Source organism: Pelobates fuscus, chromosome 4, assembly GCF_036172605.1.
Source record: "Pelobates fuscus isolate aPelFus1 chromosome 4, aPelFus1.pri, whole genome shotgun sequence".
NCBI classification, from domain to species: domain Eukaryota; kingdom Metazoa; phylum Chordata; class Amphibia; order Anura; family Pelobatidae; genus Pelobates; species Pelobates fuscus.
In genome coordinates this window covers 392,717,385-392,744,716 of record NC_086320.1, presented here as the reverse complement: position 1 = coordinate 392,744,716, position 27,332 = coordinate 392,717,385, and the positions used below count along the sequence as shown (strand labels likewise).

At 42.3% G+C, this 27,332-nt stretch overlaps 1 protein-coding gene across 1 annotated transcript in view; it reads right to left on the bottom strand.

Moving 5' to 3' along the window:
- Positions 1-16,667, bottom strand: part of LOC134609289 (tyrosinase-like) — a 33,850-nt gene extending 17,183 nt beyond the window's left edge. Inside the window, exons 1-3 of the mRNA XM_063452969.1 lie at positions 16,574-16,667; positions 5,499-6,310; positions 420-633 (exon numbers count right to left, since the gene is read on the bottom strand). Coding sequence (XP_063309039.1) covers positions 420-633; positions 5,499-6,310; positions 16,574-16,580 — 1,033 coding nt within the window. The 5' untranslated portion in view covers positions 16,581-16,667. The remainder of the gene's footprint in view (positions 1-419; positions 634-5,498; positions 6,311-16,573) is intronic.
- Positions 16,668-27,332: the final 10,665 nt, after the last annotated feature.

Sequence of the window (27,332 nt, the reverse complement as noted above, 5' to 3'; positions counted from 1 at the left end):
ACATTACCTGCCCCCAGCCCCTCCATGTGTCTCATTCTCTCTCCCCATCAGCCCGTGCATGCGTCTCTTTCCCTCCCGCCAGACCCTCCATGTGTCTCAACCCCCCTGCTGTTCCATGTGTCGCATCCTCTCTCCACCCAGCCCCTCCATTTGTTTCATTTTGTTTTTAAATCTCACTTTAGTAAATATCCCTGAGTGACTAAATAGTATATACAATGAGCTGAACCTGACAAATACAAAAACAGAGAAAGCAAATCAATGTAGTATTGTTCCTGTATCACTTTGCAATTGTCTCAATTATTGTTAAATTTCCACCTTTCATAATATTAGAAAGCGCTGTGGAATAAGTTGGTGCTATATAAATAATAATAATAATAATATAATGAATGATGGAGACGGCTAGACTGAGATTAACATACCTTCCAGGGCATTACGAAAACTGAGAAGGGATGTCTCATTAAATGGTGGTGTGTCAAATTCTTTCAGTTTCAGTGTGTTCTCCACATCTAAGAATGTAGGCATGTTTAGGGCATATGGCGTAGTTCCTGGCTTCCTGTGAAGTCTTTCCATTTTGTATTCAGTGTCAGCCGTTGGGCAATAAGCATCGGGGTAATTAAATCCACTACATATAGCCTTGAATGGAAGAAATGATTATTAAATAAAAAAGCAACATATTCTTTTGTGCTCCATGAGGTCCAGCAAAAACACTACTCAGCTTCTCTTTCTTTTGCTCTCATTCACTACTGACAGTGTCATTGGCTAAAATGAAAATTGTCTTGGTTTCAAAGTCAATTTCAAATGTAAAAGGTACCTGTCATGCTTATTTTAACTAAGAGCATAATAGTTTTGAAAGCAGATGTAAAGATTGGGAGCAAAACCTATTTAAAAATAGGTCTGTCTTCCACCAGTCAGTATACTCTTTGGCATAGATTCCATGCTGAAGATGTGATTGACAAAAGAGACCTCCTGCAGGTGGTCCTTCAGATTTCCACATATAGCAACCACAGCACTATGTTCTGGTGTGTATGGGAACAAAATGACTGAAGTCACCCCTTTCAGGAGCCGGCATGATGGCAACCAATATCCCCAGCAGGATATCAAAGAAGAGAAAAAAGGGAATTAGCCTTCCAGCTGAAGTGGTAGAGGTTAGCACAGAAAGGAGTTTAAGCATGCTAGATTTAAGATATGGCCAGGGACTAATTCAAAGCATTTTGTAAATTGGGCAGACTAGATGGGCCGAATGGTTCTTATCTGCCGTCTCATTCTATGTTTCTATGTTTCTAATTGGGGGCACACCCAGAACATGCATCATGCATTAAGACCAAAATACAGCCTAAACACAGATTAATGGAACAGCACACACACAAAAAGAATACAGATTTCAATTTTACAAGGCTATTGGAACTTACCTACCTGAGCAAAAAATATGGAGATTTAGTTACACACTGATGTGGCCAAATTGCCCACAACTACCCAACCACCCATCACTGTCCCGCAATATTGGTGGGTCCTACTCTAATTTTACCAAGCAAGATAAACATGCTAACTGCAATACTTTCTGCTTAAACTGCTTCCATCAACTCTCCTCAAATTTATGCTTTTCTGTGGTCATCTCCTGAAGGCCACCTGAAATGGAGGAGCGAAGTGCTCAACTCAATACAAATCTGGTATGAATTCCAAATAGACACAAACAAAAGGGGATTGGGGGGCACACCCAAAACATGCCTTTTTTTTAGCAGTAGTGCTTCTCTAAAGAACAAAATATTTATAAAAAAATAATAAAAATAAACAGATTAAGGAAACGGCACACACATGAAAAAAAGTATGTTTCTCTCCCATGTTAAAACTAGTGTAGTACCCACCAATTACGGGGTACTCGAGCGTAGTGGTGGGCTTAACACAATATGGAAAATAGAGTGATTTGCGCACACAGAAAAGACAAGTGTGAGTTTTACCTCTTACACAGGGTATTCTTGTGTGTTCACACTACATACAGTATGCATCACCTATATACAGGTAAATAAAATACACATAGTGTAAACTGTAAAAAACAAATAATGTTTTAGAAATGATGTATATCATCAAACTCACACTTTTCAGAGCCCATTTAAAGTTGGCTCTAGACTTATAGCGCTTTTCATCTCACTCTTGAGATATCCAGTATTGGAAAGATGTGTACATCCACAGGAACTTGGAACTGGTGGCTTGCAGTGATGCTCCAAAAAGTCCAAGGCAGGTGTGTAGTTAAAAGTGTTTTATTCCAAAAGTTATTTTAAAATACAAAATATGTATATATACACAGTAAAATATATATATATTAGCAGCACAACGCGTTTCAACCTTTCAGTAGGTCTTTCTCAAGTGCATCTGGTTTTACAATGGGCTCCAAAGCCCTAATATATGCCAAACAATCAATTAATTACCTTAATGATACTACACATCTGTGGATATGTTCCCACCCATGTCCAAACATGGTCACAGCCGGAAGTGTTATGCCACACTCAATATGGCTACATTTCCGTCTGTGTACTTCTGTCCCCAGCCCCCCCCAACATGTCCGATATTACATTTATCTTTATCAGTCCGTGTTCCTCCAGTTCGCTGTTTCTTCTTTCGGTCTCCATTTCGCCGTGTCATTTCCGTTGGTGACGTCGTGATGCAGTCCGATACGTCACTTCCGGTTGTAGTTTTTCCGGTCTATCGTGATCTTCCAGACAATTTTGGCGCACAAATGTCCATCATTAAGAAGGGCAAAGTGCCAATAGTTCATATTGCACATAGATAGGAGGACAAACGTTTAAAAGGAAGGGGAAAAGACATATTAATGTTGGGAAAAAAAGGGAAGGTATTCATGTCTGGACATTAGTGGAGCATTTTTTTTAAAAATATAGATAATACACAATAGGATGAGAAAACATATCCCAAAATAATTCTTAATGTTAGGAAATGCCACCATTACATGGATATTACCCCCTCCATCCAAAAGTGCCATTTTTAAGACAAAAGATATATAGGAAATGTATATAAAATATATGTGTACATATATTCCCTATTATAAAATGCTCCACTAATGTCCAGACATGAATACCTTCCCTTTTTTTCCCAACATTAATATGTCTTTTCCCCTTCCTTTTAAACGTTTGTCCTCCTATCTATGTGCAATATGAACTATTGGCACTTTGCCCTTCTTAATGATGGACATTTGTGCGCCAAAATTGTCTGGAAGATCACGATAGACCGGAAAAACTACAACCGGAAGTGACGTATCGGACTGCATCACGACGTCACCAACGGAAATGACACGGCGAAATGGAGACCGAAAGAAGAAACAGCGAACTGGAGGAACACGGACTGATAAAGATAAATGTAATATCGGACATGTTGGGGGGGGCTGGGGACAGAAGTACACAGACGGAAATGTAGCCATATTGAGTGTGGCATAACACTTCCGGCTGTGACCATGTTTGGACATGGGTGGGAACATATCCACAGATGTGTAGTATCATTAAGGTAATTAATTGATTGTTTGGCATATATTAGGGCTTTGGAGCCCATTGTAAAACCAGATGCACTTGAGAAAGACCTACTGAAAGGTTGAAACGCGTTGTGCTGCTAATATATATATATTTTACTGTGTATATATACATATTTTGTATTTTAAAATAACTTTTGGAATAAAACACTTTTAACTACACACCTGCCTTGGACTTTTTGGAGCATCACTGCAAGCCACCAGTTCCAAGTTCCTGTGGATGTACACATCTTTCCAATACTGGATATCTCAAGAGTGAGATGAAAAGCGCTATAAGTCTAGAGCCAACTTTAAATGGGCTCTGAAAAGTGTGAGTTTGATGATATACATCATTTCTAAAACATTATTTGTTTTTTACAGTTTACACTATGTGTATTTTATTTACCTGTATATAGGTGATGCATACTGTATGTAGTGTGAACACACAAGAATACCCTGTGTAAGAGGTAAAACTCACACTTGTCTTTTCTGTGTGCGCAAATCACTCTATTTTCCAGAATTTATCACATTTTAGTGTAAGTGGTGACATTACACTTCGGTGGTTTTTGCTGCACCGGATCTTATTAATTTAGCGCCATTTGTGTCCTTTCTCTGTTTTAAATTTTTTAACACAATATGGCCATATGGTTAGTTACATCCCCCTATTTGTTTGACGGATTATGTCATTTATCTCCTGAAGTGTCCATGCGGCTTAGAATATGTAGGCAAAACCTTACACTCACTTAAGATCGGGTGTCACAACATAAAACAACTATATGTAGTGCCAAATCAGAGGCAACATTCGCACAACACTTAAGAGAGAAAGGACACAATGTATTGCAATTGCGCCACCAGGTTTTGGAAGGAGTAGCGCCACTTCCTCGTGGAGGTAATAGGGAAAGAATCCTGTTACAGAAAGAGGTTCACTGGATGTAGCTCTTGGATATGGTGTCACCTCATGCTCTTAATGAGAAGCTTGAGTGGCACTTGTTCATCTCGGTACTCCAGCAAACACCTTCTGGAAGACTGGAGTGTCCTCGAGCGGGGTATGTAAAAAATATAAAATATTATATCTTCCTATGTCTTATGCCTTATTCTAGTGACTAATACCTTCCTATGTTGTTTTGCTTTATTTCTTCCGAGAATATTAATAGCCCTGCACTTTATACTCTACGCTATATGCACAGGATTAGGCAACCTGTATACCCAAGTACCTAATTGGTAATAGGTGTTTTCTTTCTTTATTACATATCTAGTATATATGGGTATAACATTATACACTATGCTTTTGCAGCTTTTTTCTTCACACACTGGGCATTATATTCACTTTTATCTTTATCTTTTCATTTAACTTCGATTATGTGGCTTCCTGTGTTGTAATTTTATGCTTATGACCTGTTTTTGATATATTCCATATTCGAGGTATATCTGTTTAAACTAAGTTTATTTATTGCGATCTGTTTAATAAACGTCTGTATTGTATACTCGTTTCCTAGCAACGTGCGTCATTACATCACACCCACACTTGCCGGAAACCGGAAGAGAGACTCAAGATGGCAGAGGGAAGCCAGACAATGAGAAACAGCTGCACTTTATCTGTGGGGGGAGGAGGGGATGGGGGCGGCACCTGGGTTCTTAATTTATTGCACATTGTATATAAACTGGTGAGTGTTGCTGCATGTTGAAGGACATTTGCATTGAAAAAGTGCTTGTGCCCAAAATGTTTGCCTGACTTTTATGTCCTTCAAATAAATGCTTGGTAGCAGATTGATGCACACTACAGCTTGAAGCGCAGACCTCATTGTTTGTATGTTTATTTGGTTTACACAGCTGGAACTACAGTGGGATTAGCTGCAGCTCAGGAGAAACGGTTTGTATTTTCAATCCTTTTAATATTGCAATTACCTGTGCCTCTACTCCTTTTCTCTAAATAGTATACTAGATGGGAAAATGTAAGTAATGCAATGCAAGAAATTAGGTATCTCACCTTCCAGAAAGAGAAGTGGGAGTATGGAGTCAGTATACCCTGGGCATTATTGTTTCCCAAAAGATCATCAGTACAGATTGAGCAATTCTTCTCTCCACGCCAGTCATAATATGGAATAGCAAAGTCATCATCTCCAGTCATCATCTGGATCTGTCTCTCCAGAAACAGGATAGCAAGCCGGTGCCAGCCTGGGAAAGCAGGACCCTGATGGGCAAAATTTTTAATGAGATCAAATGTATTATTTATCAGTATGGGCTTCATTGCGTAGTAATGCATCCACGCAAAAACATCATAAAGTGAAGCATCAATAAAGCGGTATGTCTCTCGATGGTGTCTGTCTCCTGTAATTAGGACAACAAAGTCTTTACTTTTAGTTGTTTTAGCCAGAGCTAAGTAGCTGAACAATCTTTTCTTCTCTAGAAAAGACAGCTCTCTGATCTCTCTTCGAATTATCATTTTTTTCCGGTCACATTTATCTCCAAAGTATCCATGCTTACAATCTCCGCAGTCAAAGCCACTGTAGTTTCCATGGCACTCACATGAGTTTTCATAATAGAATCTTGGCCAGTCCAGACGATCATCATTAACTTGAGGAATTTTGTTTCGTCTTAAAGGTGTCCAGTCTCGACACCTTCCACGACCAGACAAGGAACCACAGGGACTATTGTCTTTCCAGAGGGGACAGCAAGTCTTTGTCCGAAAAGCTGCTTCAGTCGTGCAGGCTCTGGGAAACTGGCTGTGAACTGCACTAAGGCAAATCATGAGGACAATGCAGATTCCAAGCATGTCTGTGTAAAACTGGCCACGCAAGTCTGTGTAAAAAAAAAAGTGAAACTCAGGACTTTGCAACAACAGATTAACTTTACAATTTTTCTATATTATTCATACCTTCTAGACCAGGCATAGGCAACCTTCGGCACTCCAGATGTTTTGGACTACACCTCCCATGATGATTTGCCAGCATTATGGGTGTAAGAGCATTATGGGCATATATACCCCGCTACTCATGAATCGCAATGAGCTCTCTCTGCCTTCTACTCCTATACCTTGACACACGGATCTCACTAGGCCGTCACTTACATAAGCTTCATCCAAGGTGGACAAGGTGGACAGCTACAACCTAATTTCTGCCTTCCTGTTGCTTGGGGGTTATATATTGCCCTATTATACTGCGTTTAAGTGATACCAGAGTTCATGCCATAATCATTACTTTACATACACCCTATTGTACACCAGGTAAGACTTACATTTGGTAATATTGGCCTTCCTCTGCAATACCTCTACACGCCTACTCTGAACTTTACCATGTAGCTCACACAACGGAGCTCATTCATTTCCCATCCGCTCAACCTGCTACCAGGTTCACCTGTCAACAATAGCGCTGTTACATTCAACACATGCTTGAGCAGTCTTGTTCATGTTGCTAAACTTTCTATCCCACCAGAACCGGTGAACCATGTTCACGCCACCATTGTCCCTCATTTCTGGACTAATACGCCACTGACACTGGATTACAGCCAATTTCATAGTTAACTGGGTCCGTGACACATTTCCCATGGTGACACAGAACCTACCCTCGTAGCATGGGAATTATTACCTGTCAGTCCCCCTCACTAACAATAATAAGATGATTAGGAAGAGATCTGGCTGGAAGCATCACAGAAACTCTACTTTGTTCAGATACCCATAACAGGCTTTTACAACATAGCAACCGATGAGGTCACAATTTTTCGGATTCTTCCGAACGACCTACCAAACCCCTACTTTCCAGGATTTCAATGCTGGCACATGCAACACTCTCTGCCAATGACACCTGTTCATGTGCTGGGCCATTTTTAATAAACTCACTTCCACATATAAAATCATCAAACCATACTCATTCGATTTCATGGTGGGGTTCACATATTTTTTGCCACCTCAACCTTAAACTAGCTCACAACACCTTAAAGTTATTCTAATACAACCGTTAACATTTTCAGGTCATTCTAAAAGAATGCTCCTACTACCTCTAATTATATCCTAGTATATAACATCTAATGGCTGAGACTGCATATGCCATATATATCTCTCAACCTGAGAGGGAATTGAGACTTGCATTTAAGTACTGGTTATGTTATGTAATGTCATCACGTATTCTGTGTTAAACTGTTAAACGTTTTGCCCTCTTTTACAAACCTACCCGAACATTGGTTCCGGCACACCACAACCGACTTACACCACCATTACTATAACTTGGCTTATTGTATACAACCACAAATGAGAAGGCTGAGCCATTAGGTGAAGCCTGTAGTTGTGGGAGGAGTTACCCGGCCTATAAATACACAGATCTCCCCTTCCTCTGGGCTGAGACTGCCTGGTTCAGCCCACCCACCAAACCCTTTATTAAGCCATTCATCTTGGTGGGCTGTCTTTTACATGCCTACCCGAACATCGGTTCCGGCACACCACAACCTACTTACACCACCATTACTATAATTCAACTTATTGTATACAACCACAAATATATATGTATATATGTTAAGGCTTTGCCTGGAGTTGTGGGAGGAGCTTAATTACCTTTTTAAAGAGCCTCCTCACTTTCTCCTGTACCGTTCCTGGGTCCCTTCTGTAGTGACCAAGGTTGTCCCTCAGGGTACTTAACTCTTACATGAAGATGTAGGTCCTCTTCAGCTTTCCTCTTCCTTTCCAGACGTTTTCACGCCGGCCGCGATAGCTCCGCCCCTTTTTATGATGCAGCAAGGGGGCATCGACGTCATGACGCTAATGACGTCACTGTGACAGACCACCTGCACCCAACCGGGTACCTCCATCAATCGCTGCTTCCTAGCGCTTACGAGTACCATAAGCACCGCGCTGAAACACCATAACCACCGTAAACCCCACGAACTGCCGCAGCTTCTTTGGGGTCTCTCCGTCCTCCACCCACCCTGGACCCAAGACCAGGATCCAGCTTCCAGTGGGTAGGCCTCTCCTAGTCCAGAGAGTGTAGCAGGAACAGCTCTTATAAGAGCTAGTGATTATACTCAGGGGAGTATTGTGATACAGCAATCCACAGAGTATATGTAGTTCTCCAACCCCCCAGAACATGAGCCAAAACGTCATGAAGGTGCAAGATGATCTGAGCTTTAATGGTTCAGGTTGGCTTTTATACAATTCTCAATGCCAGAGGAACACCCCCTGGAGCTGATGGGGCACAGGAACACAAAGGACATAAACCAATCAGAACGAACATACATTCTGTGACATGCCCATGTACAGCACACAATCCCTCCCCTCTGCTTGGGAGATAATTGAGTAAAGTCCTGTAAGTAACTCAATTATCTCCAAGCAGAAAAAAACACATTTTAACAAAGTTCAGAAAGTACCCCAAAACATAACATTCCTGGATAGCCCTGATCTGGGGGAACAACATATCCAAAAATCACCCAGATCAGAGCAGGGGTTCAAAAGTTTCAAGGAAGTCTCTTTTTGACCAGCTGCAAGCATGGCTTCATGCCCAAAACAGTTCCAGGGAATTAGGGCCAGCGGTCGGTCTCTCTTTGTGGAGTACAAAAGTACTTACATTACATGAATGGAGCCTTTTAAAGTGTATTGGGCAAGATATATTGCAGGGCCCATAGTCACAGGATAGGAGGCTGGCAAACAGGCCCCTCCAAAAACTCGTGGCAAACTCACAGAAAAAGTTTGTCACAGTCACGTTCCGCCGATACATTTGGATTCTGATGTTTTGGGGGTGTAGCTATCATTCTAACAAGCCATAGTATAAAAAGGACTCAAAGGGCTAGGTTCTTTGCCCTGTTGTGGTTAATTTATGTTCCCAATAGTGCTTGTTCCATATTCTGTATTCCAGCTTTTGATCTTGGCTCCGTTTGTGACTACTCTTCATTCTATACTCCTTTGACCCGGCTTTTGCTTACTTGCTTATCCTGATTTCTGTACTCCTTGACCTCGGCTTGAATTTGACTACCTCTTGTTCTTATACGTTAGTCCGGCCATTCTAAGGTCCGGTATACATTACCCATTATCTACATTCTGCGTGTTGGGTCCCATTCCATTTCCTGACAGTACTCTACCTCCACTCCTTCTATTCACCCAATCTACCTCTCTTTACACCTTAAGGGTAGGTCCTCTTTATTTACAGGCCTACCGCATCATCAGTTACGGCACACCACAACTGACTTTTTCCATTCTGTATTACGCTATTCCTAATTTTCTCACTATCACTCTATACGGCCTTTGTGCCCCGAACACAAATATAATATTTATGTTATTTCCCCCCCCCCCCCCCCCCCCATTACTTTTAAAATCCCCCCACCTCCCCCTAATTTGGCCATTAGGGGCACTGTATGACAGTTTGGGCAGGCACCCTGGAGGCAGCTGCATGGGCAGCTATTGGTACTTATCTATCCTCCCTAATTTACAAGTATGCATGTCCAGGCCCCTACGTTTTGTCAAATACCTGCGTCTAGGTCTTCTCTAAGGTTGCGTCTTTCTTATGTAACTCCCTTCCCTGTTCTGTTAGAGTCTCTCTCAGTGTCAGTTCCTTCAAAAAAATCATTGAAAACGTGCTTTTTTAGGAAAGCGTATCAGTTAAATTGCTTTCCCTCCACCTACCTTAGTAGCCCATCTGCTTGCTCTACTGAAACTGTGTCATACAATAAACTAAGCCTTCATTATACACTAGGCCAGTAATTTACTTTTCCCGTACCTAAAATACATCCTTCCCTTACCTCTTTTGTCACTTTACCCCACTCCCTCTAGAATGTTAGCTCGCTTGCTCGCTCTCAGCACCGTCTGTTCCTGTGCGTCCATCTCGTCTTGTTACAAATACTTGTCTGTTTGTCCACCCATTTACTGCGGATACTGTGGATTCTGTTGACGCTTTATAAATCATAATAATAAAACAGTGCACAAACCTAGTGGTTTGCCCCCAGCCCCCACCCGGTAGGGGGCTACTAATAAAATATACAAGGGGGAGGGGGTAGACATTCTGTTGAACACCTCCTGAAACTAGCACCATTGTCACATGCATAATCAGCTCCAAAGCATTTAAAGCCTCTGTAAACTCTTTCTTATGCTTTAAATTCTCGTCAGAGCACTCTGATTGCGTGGCATGTAACCCAACCAATAAAGCGTCGTGACGGGCACGTCTCACAGCAAGTCTTGATAGAAATGATTCTAATGAGAATTCAAAGCATTTGGGAAGCCTTTATAATGACTCATGTTTTAAGCCCCATTATGTGTGGAGTCCTCAAAGGCCTTACTTGGATCTGTTTTTGTTCGAATCAGATATTTTTATGTTAAAAATAACATCAGGAAGTGATGGCTTTTTTTCTGACCTTTTTTGAGGCTAAAGAAGAGAAGACTTTAGAAGAAAGAAGATGCTAAGTATTATTTTTTTATTTACGGTATTAGTTTTAATGCCCCTCCCACTATTATTATTAAAGGTGATGGCTATGGAATTAGGGATCCCTAGCAACCTGGTTGGGATTGTATGTGGGAGGCCATGTCAATAATTGGGTGTGTGGACAATAGCATGTTATCCATCACTTATTTAGAGCCATCAACCATTGCTCATGAGTGGGGTCTGAGCGGGACACAAGGTCCCCTCTGAATATTATAAATAGGGCCCCCACCCACCACCAATGGTGGGTTCCTCCCTTGAATATTAAAATTAGGGCCCCCACCAACCACCAATGGTAGGTTCCTCCCTTGAATATTAAAATTAGGGCCCCGCCAATGACCAATGGTGGGTTTCCTCACCCTGAATAATATAATTGCAGCTCCAGGCCCATGCCTATGAAATAGGCCCATTGATTTATTACCTGGCTGGTATTTTATTGGTACAGCCAGGAATTTGAGACTTCCTGGCCTGTGCTGATATTGCAGTCATATACAATACAAATGCTGGTATTTTTCTCAGTATAAACAAAGATTACAATGCAATACCAACACTGTGTGAGGAAAGAGGCAGGGGATAGGGGATAGGAAGTTCCAGCATATCCCTCCCTGCCTATCTCTACTCACTGATCCTCAAGGGAGCAGCTACAGAGAGTCCAGACAGCATCTCCCAGCCTGCAGAGACAGCCTACAGCTCAGGGAAGTGAGATATGGGGGGAAAGGCGGCAAAGAAACATGCGGGCACTGGGAGATATGGGGACACTGAGACACTAAGGGACATTGGGAGACATTATGACACAGACACATGGGAACACAGAGACACTGGGAGACATGGGGACACTGAGACACTAGAGAAACAGTGTCCCCATGTCTCCCAGTGTCCCCATGTCTCCCAGCCAGTGTCCCTGTGTCTCAGTGTCCCCATGTCTCCAAGTATCTCCTAGTCTCCCTGTGTCCCCATGTGTCCCAGCCAGTGTCCATAGTGTCTCAGTGTCCCCATGTCTCCCAGTGTCCCTGGTGTCTCAGTGTCCCCAAGTGTCTCAGTGTCCCAATGTCTCCCAGTGTCGCTAGTGTCTGTTTCCCCATGTCTCTTTAAAGTCCCTTAAAGTGTTTCAATGTCCCAATGTCTCCCAGCCAGTGTCCCTAGTGTCTCGGTGTCCCTGGTGTCTCAGTGTCCCCATGTCTTTAAGTGTCCCCTAGTCTCCCAGTGTCTCCATGTGTCCCAGCCAGTGTCCCCTAGTCTCCCAGTGTTCCCTTGTGTCTCAGTGTCCCCATGTCTCCCAGTGTCCCTAGTGTCTCAGTGTCCCTAGTGTCTGTGTCCCATGTCTCCCAGTGTCCCCATGTTTCCCAGTGCCCCAAGTGTCTCAATGTCCACATTTTTCTCAGTGTCCCCAGGTCTCCCAATGTTCCCTGTCTCAGTGTCCCCATGCCCCACAGTGTCCCCATGTCTCTGTGTTCCTAGTGTCCTAGTGACATGGGGACACAGACACTAGGGGACACTGAGAGACATGGGAGTACTGGGGGACACTGGGCGACATGGAGACACAAGACGACACTGGGAAACATGTGGCATTGAGACACTGTGATACACAGGGACACTGTGATACATAGGGTCACAGGGAGACCAGAGGACATGACACTAAGGGGCACTGGAAGACTAGGGGACACTGATACATAGGGACACTGTGAGACCTGGGGTAATTGACACATGGGGACACTGAGTCATGAGGGCACTGGGAGTCATGGGGGGCACTGGGAGATTACTGGACACTGGGCGACATGGGGACACTGGGAGACATGGGTGTAACAGATGCCCCGTTTTTTGGATTTATAATTTTGTTGCTATGCTGAACTTTTGCTGCAATACCCTTTACCTAAACCATCATAAGAATTAGAAATGAACAAACTGTACCAAACCGCAACTCCAACGTTCTAAGTGGTTCACTGGGTGGCCGTCGATTCGTATACACGAACGCGTGGCAGCGGCCATCTTGTTTTGTCAAACGCGTCCAGCGGGGTTTGGTCGTCGAGTGTCTGGAACTATTTACGGACACTCAATGGCCCGAACACTGCTGAGACTCACAGGACTATTTAGATTTGTGTTAATTCATCCAAAGGAGGTGGCATTCGGTAGAGACAACGTACGAATGAAGCGGCACACAACCATCACATGCACGAACGATTATGTGAACTATTGTTCAACATTTTATACTGCACGAAAGAGACTGGCTGCACCAGCTGAATTCATGGAACTATTATGGGCAGGAGCCTCGTGTGCAGCCGGGCAGAAATGGGACTTCCATCTAACTTTCCATCTAATCCCTGAACCGATTTGGATGATTTTTGTTGTTACTGTTGTTACTCTAAATGGGGGCTATCAGAAAATGTATGTTTTATGGGTTCGGATATGATTTTAGGGTATTTCTGAAAATGTACAAAAATTTTTATTTTTTCGTTTGGAGATAATGGAGTTGATACAGTAATTAACTCAATTATCTCCCAAACAGACGGGAGGGATTGTGTGTAATGTATGGGAGTGTCTCATTATGTGACTCTATGTTTATTGGTTATTCACTGTATGTCCCTGTGCCCAACAAGGTCCACCTGGGTGTCACCCTTGTTGGAAAACTTGCATAAAAGGCAAGTGTGGCCCCATTAAAATGAGTTCTGCTTAACCCTCAACACGTAGCCTCGTCTCATGCTTGTAGGGAACCTGCTTCACAGCTAATCCCTAGCTCTTGTAAGAGCTCTGCTACACCTTCAACTACCTGTTCGGCTGAGATGACATCTGGAGAATACTGCAGCACAGCTCTTTCTAAGGGAAAAGGACGTCTGTAACGGCATACACCCCTCTGATACTCTGGGTGGCCGTTACAATGGGGAAACTGATACATAGGGACACTGAGACAGTGGGAGACTTAAGACGCTGGGAGACCAGGAGACACTGGGAGCAATCCATCTATACAGCAGAATCAAACTGTAAGTAGTTTTGTGGTGATTTTACTGCATTTACTGCATTTTCTCCTATGTTACTCTTTGTGATTTACATCATGTGATGTCACGCATACATAATTAATTATGCAAATTAGTAGGCCAGTATGTTTTTCCAAGAAAGGTGGCAACCCTACCTACTTTTCACATTCTCTTGCTTAAGTATGGAACTTAAGAGGGATGTATGGGAGCAAAACTTGTGTGGACTGGCTGACCATGAAATTAGTTAAGATAATGCTGACTTTGGTCTCTAACACTGTGGCATGTCCCTTTTATTCTACACTCACTACATACAGATTTTCTCTGTCCCAGACTATATACCAGGAGCTTCTGCCTGCTATTAAGAAAGTAAAGAGACAAGTGGACCAGCGAGTACTATGGGACAGTCCTTAGAAAGTAATGAGCGAGCGCATCATTAGACGCATTTATGCCAAGCTCAGGGTGCTGTCTGCATAGTGTGCCCTTAGTTAGCTTGCATGATTGGCAGGCAGCCTCACATGCATTCATGCCAGGCTTGCCTTCCAATTCTTTGGGCGGACATGTCCCCTTTTTGGGCATGTTCACCCCTTTTGGCAGGTTATGTGATTTGTGTCAGTGGCACACCCTTTTAGCCTACCCATTGACTTTCTGCTTCACTGGACACTGCTGTTAGGGGTTATGGATTTACTTAAAAGATGAAAACATAAATTAGAGAGAGATTAGCATAGGATATGTGTTTTGTTATATCTGCTGTTTTCTTTCCCTCCAGCATCATCTCCATCAGATACATGACGCTTAGGGGTGATTTAGTGTTTTTTGTTTTTTTGTCGATAAGATTCTGTAATTAGGCCCATCATAATTTTCAGCACCAGGCCCACTGGGCTCTTAATCTGACCCTGAGGGGGCCATTGTATTAAATTGTGGAAGGGGGGCAGTGTATTTATTTGAGGGAGGGAGGGGGGCAGTGTATTAGAGTGGTGGGGGGCAGTGTGTTAAATTGGGGGGGAGGGCAGTGTATTAAAGTAGAGTGGTGGGAGTGGGGGCAGTCTATTCAATTAGAGTGGAGGGAGGAGGTGTATTTGATTAAGGGGCAATGTATTAGATTGGGTGAAGCGGGCAGTGTATGGTGTAGTGGATGAGTGGAGGGAGGAGGGGCAGTGTGTTGGATTTGGGGGCAATGTATTAGAGTGGTGGGGGCAGTGTGTTAAATTGGGGGGAGGGCAGTGTATTAAAGTAAAGTGGTGGGAGTGGGGGCAGTCTATTCAATTAGAGTGGAGGGAGGAGGTGCAGTGTATTTGATTAAGGGGCAATGTATTAGATTGGGCGAAGCGGGCAGTGTATGGTGTAATGGATGAGTGGTGGGAGGAGGGGCAGTGTGTTAGATTGGGATTTGATGATCTCAGCCAATGTGAAGAACACACTCATATGACTTCATCAACAATCAACAAGATAACGTAATTAGTTACGTTGTGCTGTGCAACAGAATACATTCACCATTTCACTCCCATTACCAAACATTTCTTAATATGTCAAGGTGGTTAGACTGAAACGTTGTTTATATGCAAATGCACTTCTTAAAATAAATTTACTCTTTTGTTTATTTTGAACTTGGAATCCACTGTAACCTTTCACCCCAATCACCGCACTCTCAGTGCTGCTCCCCTCCCCCCCATAATAATAGACAGTCAGGTACCTGGAGTCCACTGTCACCCCAATCACTGCATCATCTCAAAGCAGCCCCCCGCCCCCTATTAGACAGTCAGGCACCTGGAATCCACTGTCACCTATCACCCTAATCACTCTCTCAATCCCCCCCCCCTCTCTATTAGACAGTCAGGTACCTGGGATCCACTGTGGGCTTTCACTCCAATAACTGCACTCTCAATTCTGCTCTGTCTCTTTTAGACAGACAGGTACATGGGATCCACTGTCACTCCTATAACTGCACACTGTCAATTCTGCCCCCCTAGGAACCTGGCATCTCACTGCACTCTCTCAATGCACCCCACCCTATTAGATAGTCAGGTACCTGTGATTCACTGCGGGCGTTTTATCCAACCACTCAATTTTGTTCCCCACTCTATTAGACAGAAAGTTACCTGGATCCACTGTCACCTGTCATCCCAATCATTGCACTCTCTCAATGCACCCCCTCTCTATTAGACAGTCAGGTACCTGGGATCCACTGCGGGCTGTCACCCCAATCACTGCACTCTCAATTCTTCTCCCCTCTCAATTAGACACCCCAATCACTGCACTCCCTCAATGCTCCCTCCCCTCTCAATTAGACAGTCAGGTACCTGGGATCCACTGCTGGCTGTCACCCCAATCACTGCACTCTCACAATTCTCCCTTACCCCCTCAATTAGACAGACGGGTACCTGGGATCCAATGCGGGCTGTCACCAAAATCCCTGCACGCTCTCAATTCTGCTCCCTCCTCTATTAGACAGAAAGATACCTGTATCCACTGTCACCTGTCACCCCAATCACTGCACTCTCAATTCTGCTCCCCCCTCTATTAGACAGAAAGGTACCTGGATCCACTGTAACCTGTCACCCCAATCACTGCACTCTCTCAATTCTGCTCCCCCCTCTATTAGACAGACAGGTACCTGGATCCACTGTCACCCCAATCACTGCACTCTCTCAATGTTCTTCCCTCCCCCCCCCCCCCCCACCCCCCTCTATAAGACAGTCAGGTACCTGGCATCCACTGCGGGCTGTCACCGTCGATGTCTCCTTGCTGTTTCTTTGGTCTTGGTGCAATGGCTGAGAAGATGCTGAGAAGCTTATTGTTGGGGGTGTCTCAATTTATAAGGTTTTTGACTGGGAGGGTACAGGTATGTCACTGGGTCAGCTTGTGAGATGTAAGTAGAAATGTTCTAAATTGTCTGGTCCCTCCTACAGCCAAATTATAATGTCTCCACGTCTCAGCATCCAATAATTTCAGGACTTAGTCACTGACAGACATGCCTGTTTTATGGAGTTATTGTTGTACAAAAGGCTGGAAAAATCACTTTCCAGGAAATGCTGTGAAATCTAGCCACCACCTTATTAAGAGCGAAAACTTAAATCCTCTTTAATCTGCTTCTTTACTTCTCCCTATTGCTTGACTCTGGCATGTCAGCAGTGTTTGTAAAATGTCTGCATATCCCTGTCATTACTCATTATCAATGAACACCTTCTCTATAGGTGTCACTAGGTATGAAAGTATTGGGATTAGGAAAAAGCCAGATAAAACACTTTTTATGGCTGTGGAAAGTATCATATGGGTATTGCCATAGATCTCGTTATAAAAAGGTGGAGAAAGCCACTTGTCAGCTTTAAACAAGGGTTGGAAGGGGCACTCTATGCACCATAAACATTAAATCCAGTTCTTCTCGGAATACTCTCCTGACCCTCTCTGGGAGTCTGGTACAATTAATATTACCAACATAGCCAACCTAACACTGGTGTTTCCCCTACTCTTGCCAGGAATGCACAACTCCACCTCACTTGAATAAATTAAGAAACTAAATAAATAAATATTATAATAAATTTGAAAACATAGCTGTAGATGCCCTGCCTTCCAACAATGTGATTTTCCCACAATTGCTGCCCCCTTCCAAATCCTACAGTGTCAGAGAATGAGCAGTCCCCATGACATTACACTAAAAGGATCATGTCTTGCCCCATGCTTTAAAATATTTGTGGGCATTGTGTATTCTTCCATAAAATAGCCCAAAATACTCAGGTATACATTCTCATGTGGGGGTAAAATATTTTTTTGCTAATTTCTCATAGCCGCAGGGCCAGACGTTTATAGAAAGCAACGTTTATAGCCAAGTTCATGAAGAGCGATCATAAGTAAGTAATTCATCGACAGGGAGCATTGAAGAATCAGAGTTTCACAGAGATCTACATGGCGGCTTAGTATACTGTGGCCCAATCCCTCACAGGATATTATTGTACAAAGTATGGCACAAGCCACAGAGGCACAAAGTGTAAGAAATTGATATGCCAAACTGCAATATTGTATATAATTTTCTCTGTATGTAACTGGTTTCATAAGTTGGGGTCATTTACATGATAACCATGTGATAAGGATCAAAGCTTTCAATTACATTTTACAACATCCAGCTAAAACCTAAGCTTACATCCCCCCAGTATTCCATGTATGTTATCAGGAGACCAAAGTAATTAACATCTAGGTGTAACCATGGAAGTGTGTGTTTTCCCAAGCTGTCCAAACTACCAAGAAACCTAACCAACTGGTCACTTCTTTACAGTATAGCTGGAGGGAAGAGATCAAAGGGAAAGACTTGTGTAAAGAAGGAACTCTCTGGAGAAAGAGGGGGGGATAAACCACTTTTGGGAGGGAAAAGGAATTCTGGGACTTGTAGTTTATTACTCCAAGAATCAGTCTTTAAAAGGACAACATCCAAGGAAGGCTCTCTCTTTTTGTCTCTTTGGAGAGGACAGCACAGCAAGCAGGGCCATGGTGAACTGATAGTTCAGATTACCCAAGATGAAGGCACAAGGGGAAGACCTCCATTGAAATGTTTAAGTATTGCCCTTTTATTATGTATCTTTTGGTTTTGGACTGACTATGGTTATAATGTGTAATGTGTATATCCTTTTAAAATCTAACAGTATCCTTAAATTAATATTAACAATACATTTTATTATACACTTGTGTTTGTGTCTTATTTGTCACACATTCCCTAAAAGAATATCCTTGTAAGAGGGTCATAATATCTTACAAAAGGGCCCGGGAAGCTAAAGCCAGGTCGTCCCAGGGAGAGACAGCATCTCTTCAAGGATCTATCAATGGAAGACAACGCAAGTTTAACTATGCTGCATTTAAAAGTTTTATGGATGGGGAGATGGACATCGACACCTATTTACAAGACTTTGAGAGACAGTGTGCTTTGGAGTGTCTGGATAAGGCTAATTGGGCAGCTATCCTAAGCAGCAAATTGTTGGGCAGTGCAGCTGAAGCCTACCAACAGTACTTGACTCTGATATCCACAATTATGAGTTGGTAAAAGAGACATTGCTATTGCTGGCTCTGTACGCAGTAACACCTGAAGCCTATAGAAGGACGTTTTGGGGATTACGAAAAGGTAACAGAGATTCCGTTGCCGAATGGGCTTTTCGATACACCAAGAACTGGATGCAGGGATGTCAGGCGACCACCCTGGCCGATGCATTGCAACTGTTGCTGCTGGAACAGTTATTTGATCACTGTGACAGATTCCCCTATCCCTGGATTGTCATCCTGTTTATTTTTACTTATTTGTTACACTGGATGGTTCAGTATATGGGATTCACTGAACACCTGGGACCCATGTAGTTTGTATACCGAATAAACTGCCGAACGGTCAGGCCATCCAAAGGAGTCGTGTGTTGCTCATTGACCCTTTTGACCCTTGTTCTCACCTCGGTAACAGCAATTACTACAAAGTTCTAAGCAGTCGGTTGGGTGGTCGCCGTTCATATGTGTGAACACGTGGTGGTGGCCATCTTTAGCCTTGTACGCATACAGTGGTGTTTGGTCGTCGAGTGCATGGAACTATAAATCAAACGGCGTGAACATCGCTGGGACTTCCATCTCCAAGTATGTTCGGTGGCGTTCGTATAAGAAGAGCACCGTTCAGTGGGAACACACTCCCGAACAAGGGACACAGACTAAGAGCACATACGAACAGTTTCATTCGTATATTTTGTGTATTTCATACTTCCAAAAGCAACCAGCTGCACAACCTAAATCTATGGAACTATTCTGGGCAGACGCCTCGTGTGCGGTTAGTCTAAACTGTACCCCTGTGGCATTTCGGTTGTGTTTGTGGGATCTGAGCACTTCTTGGATATGTTGGGTGCTCAGATCCAGGCTATCTGGGGATATAGGACTTGAGGGGTTACCTATTACTGCTGTCTATATTTTGTGTAATTGTAATTATAGTAAATGTCCTGGACCTGAGAGATAATGTGATTACAATGTGTACATTGTCATAGTCCCCTCTCAGGTCCAGTGGGGAATGCCCTGGAATACGTAAAGGAAAACCCCTTGCATGGGGACTTGAATATAAGGTCAGCTGTGGCTTCCAATAAATCAGTTCCTGCTTACCATCAACATCGAGTCTCATCTTTGTAGGGAACAGCTATACCAGCTATATCGTGATTTGGATTGTCATGCTTGAGATTATTGCAGCATGAATCTGAATAGGGGAAAAGAACATCTCTGGCGGTGAAACCCCTCATCCTCTCGGGTTGGCCGCCACAATCACGTACCCCCAGAAGTTCGCAATTGGGTCCAGGGTCGGAAACCTCTCACTGCGGGGGGGCAGCGCAGTTGGCAGATGAGTACCAAGATGGCAGGAGGGCTGAAAAAAGCAGAGGTTGACCTCCTTTTCGACCCATCTATCATGCCCAGTCAACCCCAACACCAACTCATCCAACACCAATGACACCTCCACCTGCAGCAGTACCATTCCAGAGAGCGGGTCCCTTGTGTCATGGGTGCAACCAGACGGGGGCACTTCAAGAACAACTGCCCCCTCAGGAGTCGTGGAAACTGGGACAGACCGAAATTACATCAACCCAGAGCAGCAGTTCACTGCTTCCAAGAGGAAACCCCAACACATTCAAGTTGTCCTCAAGAGCACTGGATGATACTACACGAAGTAGACCCAGTGCAGACGGCCAGAGAACATCATAGGCAAATTGTAAAGATAAATGGTCAGGAGGCAAAAGGACTCAGAGACACTGGGTCCACCCTTACACTGATACAGCCACACAGATTATCTCGTTTTGAGAAAAAAGACTGCACCATAGGGGTAAGAGTGGCAGGTGAGCCATCCACAAATTGCCAACCGCCCGAGTGCACCTTGACTGGGGATCGGAAGCCAAGTATCTAAATGTCGGAATCATGAGAAACTTGCCAGCCAAAATACTACTAGGAAATAACTTGGGATATTTAACCTCATAGTTCGTATCACCGAAAGCAGAAGATATTTTACCCGTAACTACCCAAATGCAAGTCAAGAGGGACCACAGGTAGGACCTGTGGAGTATGGATCATTATTTAATGTGCAGTTTGCAATATATATGTGTATTATATGGTGTGGCGCATACATATATATATATATTTAATACTAATGTACATTTGGTTGTATGAAATACTGACTGAATGACTATTGACTGAAATAGGCTTCTTAACTTAGCTTAGATTTGAAAAACGTTACACTTTCAATGACATTTCCACAAGGTTAAAATTAAATTAGAACAAACACATGTACTGTCAGTCAAATGTATACAAAACTCGTCGTAAGCTAATTACAGGCAAGAGCCTTCTAGAGAATATTCCAAAAACACATGTGCTGTCAGTTAAATGTATACAAAAACACTTCGTAAGCTAATTACAAGCTCGAGCCATTTAGGGAATATCCCAAACTTAGATATGCAATACATTACATCATGTAACAAGTTAGAAAACCTTTTTAGGAAAATCACACAGGTGGGGGCTGCTTTATGGAGAAAGGATAGGACGTTGTCATTCTTTAACATTCATTCACTCAGGCATACATTCAACTTCTCACTTGCACGCAGAGCATCATACACAAGGACATATGCTGTCACTAATACTTTGGTAAGATTAATTATTTACTGACTATTTTTGCATTCTGTTACATTCATCCAATACACTTTTATCTTATATTTATTTGAGTCATTGTTTCATTTATTACAATATTTTTACAGTGCCTTTTCGGGTCTTCAGACACTGAATTATTCTAGTGGTAATTATCATCTAGAATGGTTAAATAAAACAGTATTTATAAGTAATTTGGGAACGGAAGGGTCTACTCCGTATATAGCTATAGATTGCATAAAGACACGCTAAGCTTAGAATGACCCGGAGTGACCTTTTGTCGGTAAAGGTCCACATCATACCTGAAGCGAGCCATAACTATCAAAATTGAAGTATCACCGAAACCGACAGGACCCTCTTCCCCGATCCTAGCCATGGTTCCCACTACCTACTGGGCACACCACAAAATTTTGAAAATGAACAGGAGTACCACACTTCAGGTTGATACCGGAGACAGGCAATCTGGGCCTCCGAAAAACCAAAGACCATTTGACTCAAATGTTCTTTTGGTCAAGGGTCACCAGGGACTTGTGTTATGGGTAAATGCAAATATTGTATTTCTAAAACTGTGTACTTTGTCTATAAGAGACAAACTGACAAGGTGTTAGAAATGGAACTGTCACGGTTCTCACCAGTTAGACAGACAGCCAGACGTGGTCGCTCCTGGAGTCACCAGGGACTTGTGTTATGGGTAAATGCAAATATTGTATTTCTAAAACTGTGTACTTTGTCTATAAGAGACAAACTGACAAGGTGTTAGAAATGGAACTGTCACGGTTCTCACCAGTTAGACAGACAGCCAGACGTGGTCGCTCCTGGAGTTCCCAACAGGGGACTTGAACCGGGGAACTTCTCAGTCCTAGTCCTGCTTTCTGCCTCTGAGCCACAGCAGCTTTATACAGAGACTACTGATTCTGGTCCTGTTCATCCTGGCATGGCTACTACACCGGGGGCTGCACCTTGACTTGGCTGTGTCTCACCTGACTCTGATCGGTCATCAGCAGGGTATTTAAACCCAGCCTCACCCTGTGCTCAGTGTCAAGTCTTTGATCTTGTGTTCCTGTTTTGTTCCAGTGTTCCTGTTTATCTGCTTCGTATTATTGACCCCGGCTTTTGACTTGTTGTTCCTGACCTCTGGCATCCTTTGACCTTGGCTATCCCTCGACTATCCTGCTGGTTCAGTCCTTGCCTGTACTGCGTATTGGTACTTTATCCTGCACAGCCCCCGTGCACAGACCCACAGGCCGGGTGAATTCTTACCTGACCACCTTGGCCTGTGGCTATCTGCAAGGGTGAGCAACATATCTGCGCTACAGACTCCAAACTCAGGTAAGACCCTGACAGGAACATATTGTTTTCATATATGTTTCTTTAAGCAATGACCTGTTATCTACTTTTAGTGCATAATATGTTTATGCCAATTTGTCTTAGCTTAATACAAAACAAGTAATGCAATAATATCTTCAAGACTATGCTACATCATCCTAAATTATGCCATTTTCTCCTGGGATAATGGAAATTTAGTATAAACAATAAATAAGATGTCTAGGTCATGACAAATAAACAGTAGATAAGATATTCAGACTTTAAGACTCCATCTTGTCTTAAGTCAGGGAATTTTCCATGACGTGTGCACCCTTACGTTTTAGTTGTATTTTTGCCAAGTTAAGGTAGGTCCTAAAATGAATAAAGCAAAGGAAGTGTTACTTTTTCAAATATAAACTAAGGTAGCCCTAAAATGAAGACACCTAAGGTATAAATATGTGTACTTTTAAATGTTAAGGGACAGAGGACAGATTTGGAGACAGAGACACTATCGCTCCATGTAATGACTGAGAGATGTTGACATGTTCAGGAGGGTATGTTATTCTACTTAAAATTATATTTGCAATCATCTAATCATCTAATTAATCTTAGAAACTCTGCTGTACATTATTGTAATGGATTTTATTTCTATATTTATATTTTTATTTAATACAATATCTAAAAGACAAAACGTTATAGATTCCAAGACAATCCTTATTAAGTGTTCTTGCATAGCAAGACCACTTAATGTTATCTCACATATATATTATTATTAAGTGTTCTTGCATAGCAAGCCCACTTACTGTTATCTCACATATATATTATTATTATTATTATTATAGCCAAATTTGCCACCCTAACTCCTCCCACAGTTTTTACACTACATAGACAAAAATATACCAAAACGTGCAGATTGTTCCCGATCGGATTGCTATTACTTTGTGGAACGTTTCGCCGAATGGTTCACGGAATATCGTCGTTCTTGTGGCGAAATTTGTCCCATAGGAATGAATGGCAAAGCTAGAGTGGGAGCTTGCAAAAGCTGAAAAATCAGGACATGATTTCTAAACTGCCACCACTCCCTCATTTTCAGGCCCACCTACACAAATCTTAGATCAAAACGTTCAGCTATCCCTGCTGCCACTAAAAATGTCCACAGCTAAGCCATAGTCCTGATAATTTTCACAATATGACCATTTGTTTGCAACTCATGCAGTCCATAGAACGTTCCATTTTCAAATTGAAATTTGCTAGATTAGTAATGTTACCTTTATGACGGTGTGGTAGCCCAGGAATGAGAATTACCCCCATTATAGCATACCATTTGAAAAAGTAGACAACCCAAGGTATTGAACGTGGGGTATGTTTAGTCTTTTTTAGTAGCCACTTAGTCACAAACACTGGCCAAAGTTAGCGTTCATATTTGTTTTTGTGTGAAAAAAGCAAAAAACTAATATTTGGCCAGTGTTTGTGACTAAAACTAGTCTAAAAATGACTGGACATACCCCTTGGGTTGTCTACTTTTGCAAATGGTATGCCATCATGGGGGTAATTCTCATTCCTGGGCTACCATACGCTGTCAAAGGCAACATAACTAATCTGGCAAATTTCAATGTCAAAAAAATTAAATGCAAGCCTTATATGTGACTCTCTAACTTTCCAAAACCCCATAAAACCTGTACATGGGGGGTACTGTTATTCTTGGGAGATTTCACTAAACACAAATATTAGTGTTTTAAAACAGTAAAACATATTACAACAATAATATAGTCCATAAAAGTGCCGTTTGTTTGTAAAAAATGCAAAAAACGTCACTTTTACTTAAAATATCATCGTTGTAATACAATTTATCAGTTTTAAACACTAATATTTGAGTTCAGCGAAGTCTCCCGAGTAAAACAGTACCCCTATATACAGGTTTTATAGTGTCTTGGAGAGTTACAGGGTCAAATATAGTGCTTGCAAATTAAATTCTCTGCACTTTCTCAGGCATGTCAGGCATGTCAATCAAATTTTAATTAATCAAATGACATAATTGTGTTAAAAAATTACTTAAATATACACGTAGAATTTTAATATATATGAATTTATAGGTATTTAAATTCTACGTGTATACTAATGTAATCTTTTATGTAATTATATGTATTTATCTATATATATTTGCGGTTATTTGTATTATATATATATATATATATATATATATATATATATATATATATATATATATATATATATATATATATATATATATATATATATATATATATATATATATTTGTGTTAAGGGCTCATGATAGTACAGAAGATACAAACACTGATAAGTGTAGGATGGTATTAAAAGAGCAAGTCGGTTGTGGTGTGCCGGAACCGACGATGAGGTAGGCCTGTAAATAAAGAGGGCAAAAGTAGAAAATCTAATTTATTACATACCAGCAATATACATACTTTAACCAGACATGTCTTGAAAGGCATTTCTTACTTCTTGTACCGGGTTAGGTATGTATCTAGAGTAAGCCGATGATTTCCAGCGCCCTAGTGACTTGATAACATGAACTGGAATGTTTGCACTGGATGCTGTGGAGGCCGCTCCTATGCGGAAGGAGTGGCCCGAATAGTTAGCTGATTTGAGGCCCAGCTGTGTAAGTAAAGACCTGACGTGTGTCATAAAGGTGGTGGTAGTGAGTACCGAACCTTGTAGACTGAAAGTGGTTGAGATGGTGGTTCGTTGTTATGCTGGGTATATGAGTCCAGTAGTTTGACGGGGCTCCACCTGTTGTGAGTAGGATAGTACTTAACCTCTACTGAAAGTGCATGTTGACTGGTTTTGGAGTGAGGCAGAGTCAAGATATAATAGTCCATGTGTTTTGTTAAGTGTGAATGAAGTAGGATGTGAGTGGACTGTGTTGTGCTGATGGCGGTAAATTCTCTTGGTCTCAAGAAACCATAAACAAGGCTACGTATATGGTGGTTTTAACGATGAGGTTTGTGTTGTTGGCAAAGGGTTTAAATCTAGTGAATTGTACAAGTCTTTAAAAATATGGAAATCTATGGGTAGCCTCTGGGCCGTACGTGGGGGTTCGGATCTCTGAATACCCCTAAGGATGTTCTTAATTTGTAGGAGGACACTTGATTTGTCTGGTTGTAAAGTTAGCATGTGATGTTGGATGCCTGTCAGATATGGTTTGATTGTGTTGTATGATAGTTTGAGTTTGAGGTGGCAAAAAGAAGCAAAGCCCAACCAGGATGTCACGATGAAAGGTTGTAAGATGTTGTGTTCAGAAAGGAATCTTTAAATCAAATGAAAGCTCTATCGTAAGTTTCCCGGGTATTAGTAGACAGTGCTAATTGGGATAATGTTCTGCTATGTTGCATAATAGCATCTAGTCCATTACTAGATGGTGGAATAGTGGGGTGTTCGTGGCTGTGAGTGCGGCTGACGGGAGTATTTGACGAAAAGCCTGGAAATTAAAGCGAGACAAATTGTCAGCAGCAGTGTTACATACACCTGGAACATGAATACAAAACAAGAGAAAATTATGACATGCAGCCAGCCAAGTGAGTTTCCTCAAGAATCTCATAATAGTCAGTGATTTGGATCGCCCTTGTTTATAATGTGACAAGTTACTTGGTTGTCTGAGTAGCAACGTACAGACGAACCTGCCCATAAATGCACCCATGCCACGGCAACCGTCACGATGGGATATATCTCAAACAGAGCTGAGGTAGTGGAAAAACCCTCCAGGTCCTGAACTTCTGAAGGCCAGCTGCCCCAAAGCCATTCGTTCCTGAAAAATTGCTGCAAAACCTGTGGTAGACGCCGCGTCTGACCAAATGGTAGGTGAGGAGTCAGACAATTTTGGAAGGAACATGCTTTTACCATTCAAGGTGGTTAAAAATTTTCTCCACATAATTACGCCTGCCATGGCTTGGGTATCCAGGGGTGACCTGTGTCCATCATTTCTAAAAGTGGGAAACATGTAAAGGAGTTGTGAGATGAAAGCCCGGCCTTGAGGTATGATGCGAATGGCAAAATTCAGTGACCCAAGCAGAGACTGTAATTCTTGCGGTTGCAAGTACCGAGTTGTATGTAGAGATTATGTTGATCAGAATGTTTTCTACCTTGGGCGTGGCAGGCTAGCTTGCATGGTGGCTGAGTTTAGTATGATACCCAGGAATGTGATGAAGGTATCTGGTCCTTCAGTCTTGGTGGAGGAGATTGGGACACCCACCTGTTCGAATAGACTGATGGTTTCTTTTAGGATACTGGGAGGGGAAATATTCTCCTCGACCAGTAAGAAATCATCCAGATAATGTATAACTGTAGGGCATCTGGCTATATTTAATAAAACCAGCATAGGGTTTCGGCGAATACGTCGAAAATGGCCGGACTACTTTGGAACCTAAATGTTAAACGTGAGCAAAATAGTAGTTCCCTGCCCACTTGATACCATGCAGGTGACACAGTGTAGGGTGGATAGGCAGTAACTTGAAAGCATTGTGATATCAGTCTTACTGAGCCATGCTCCG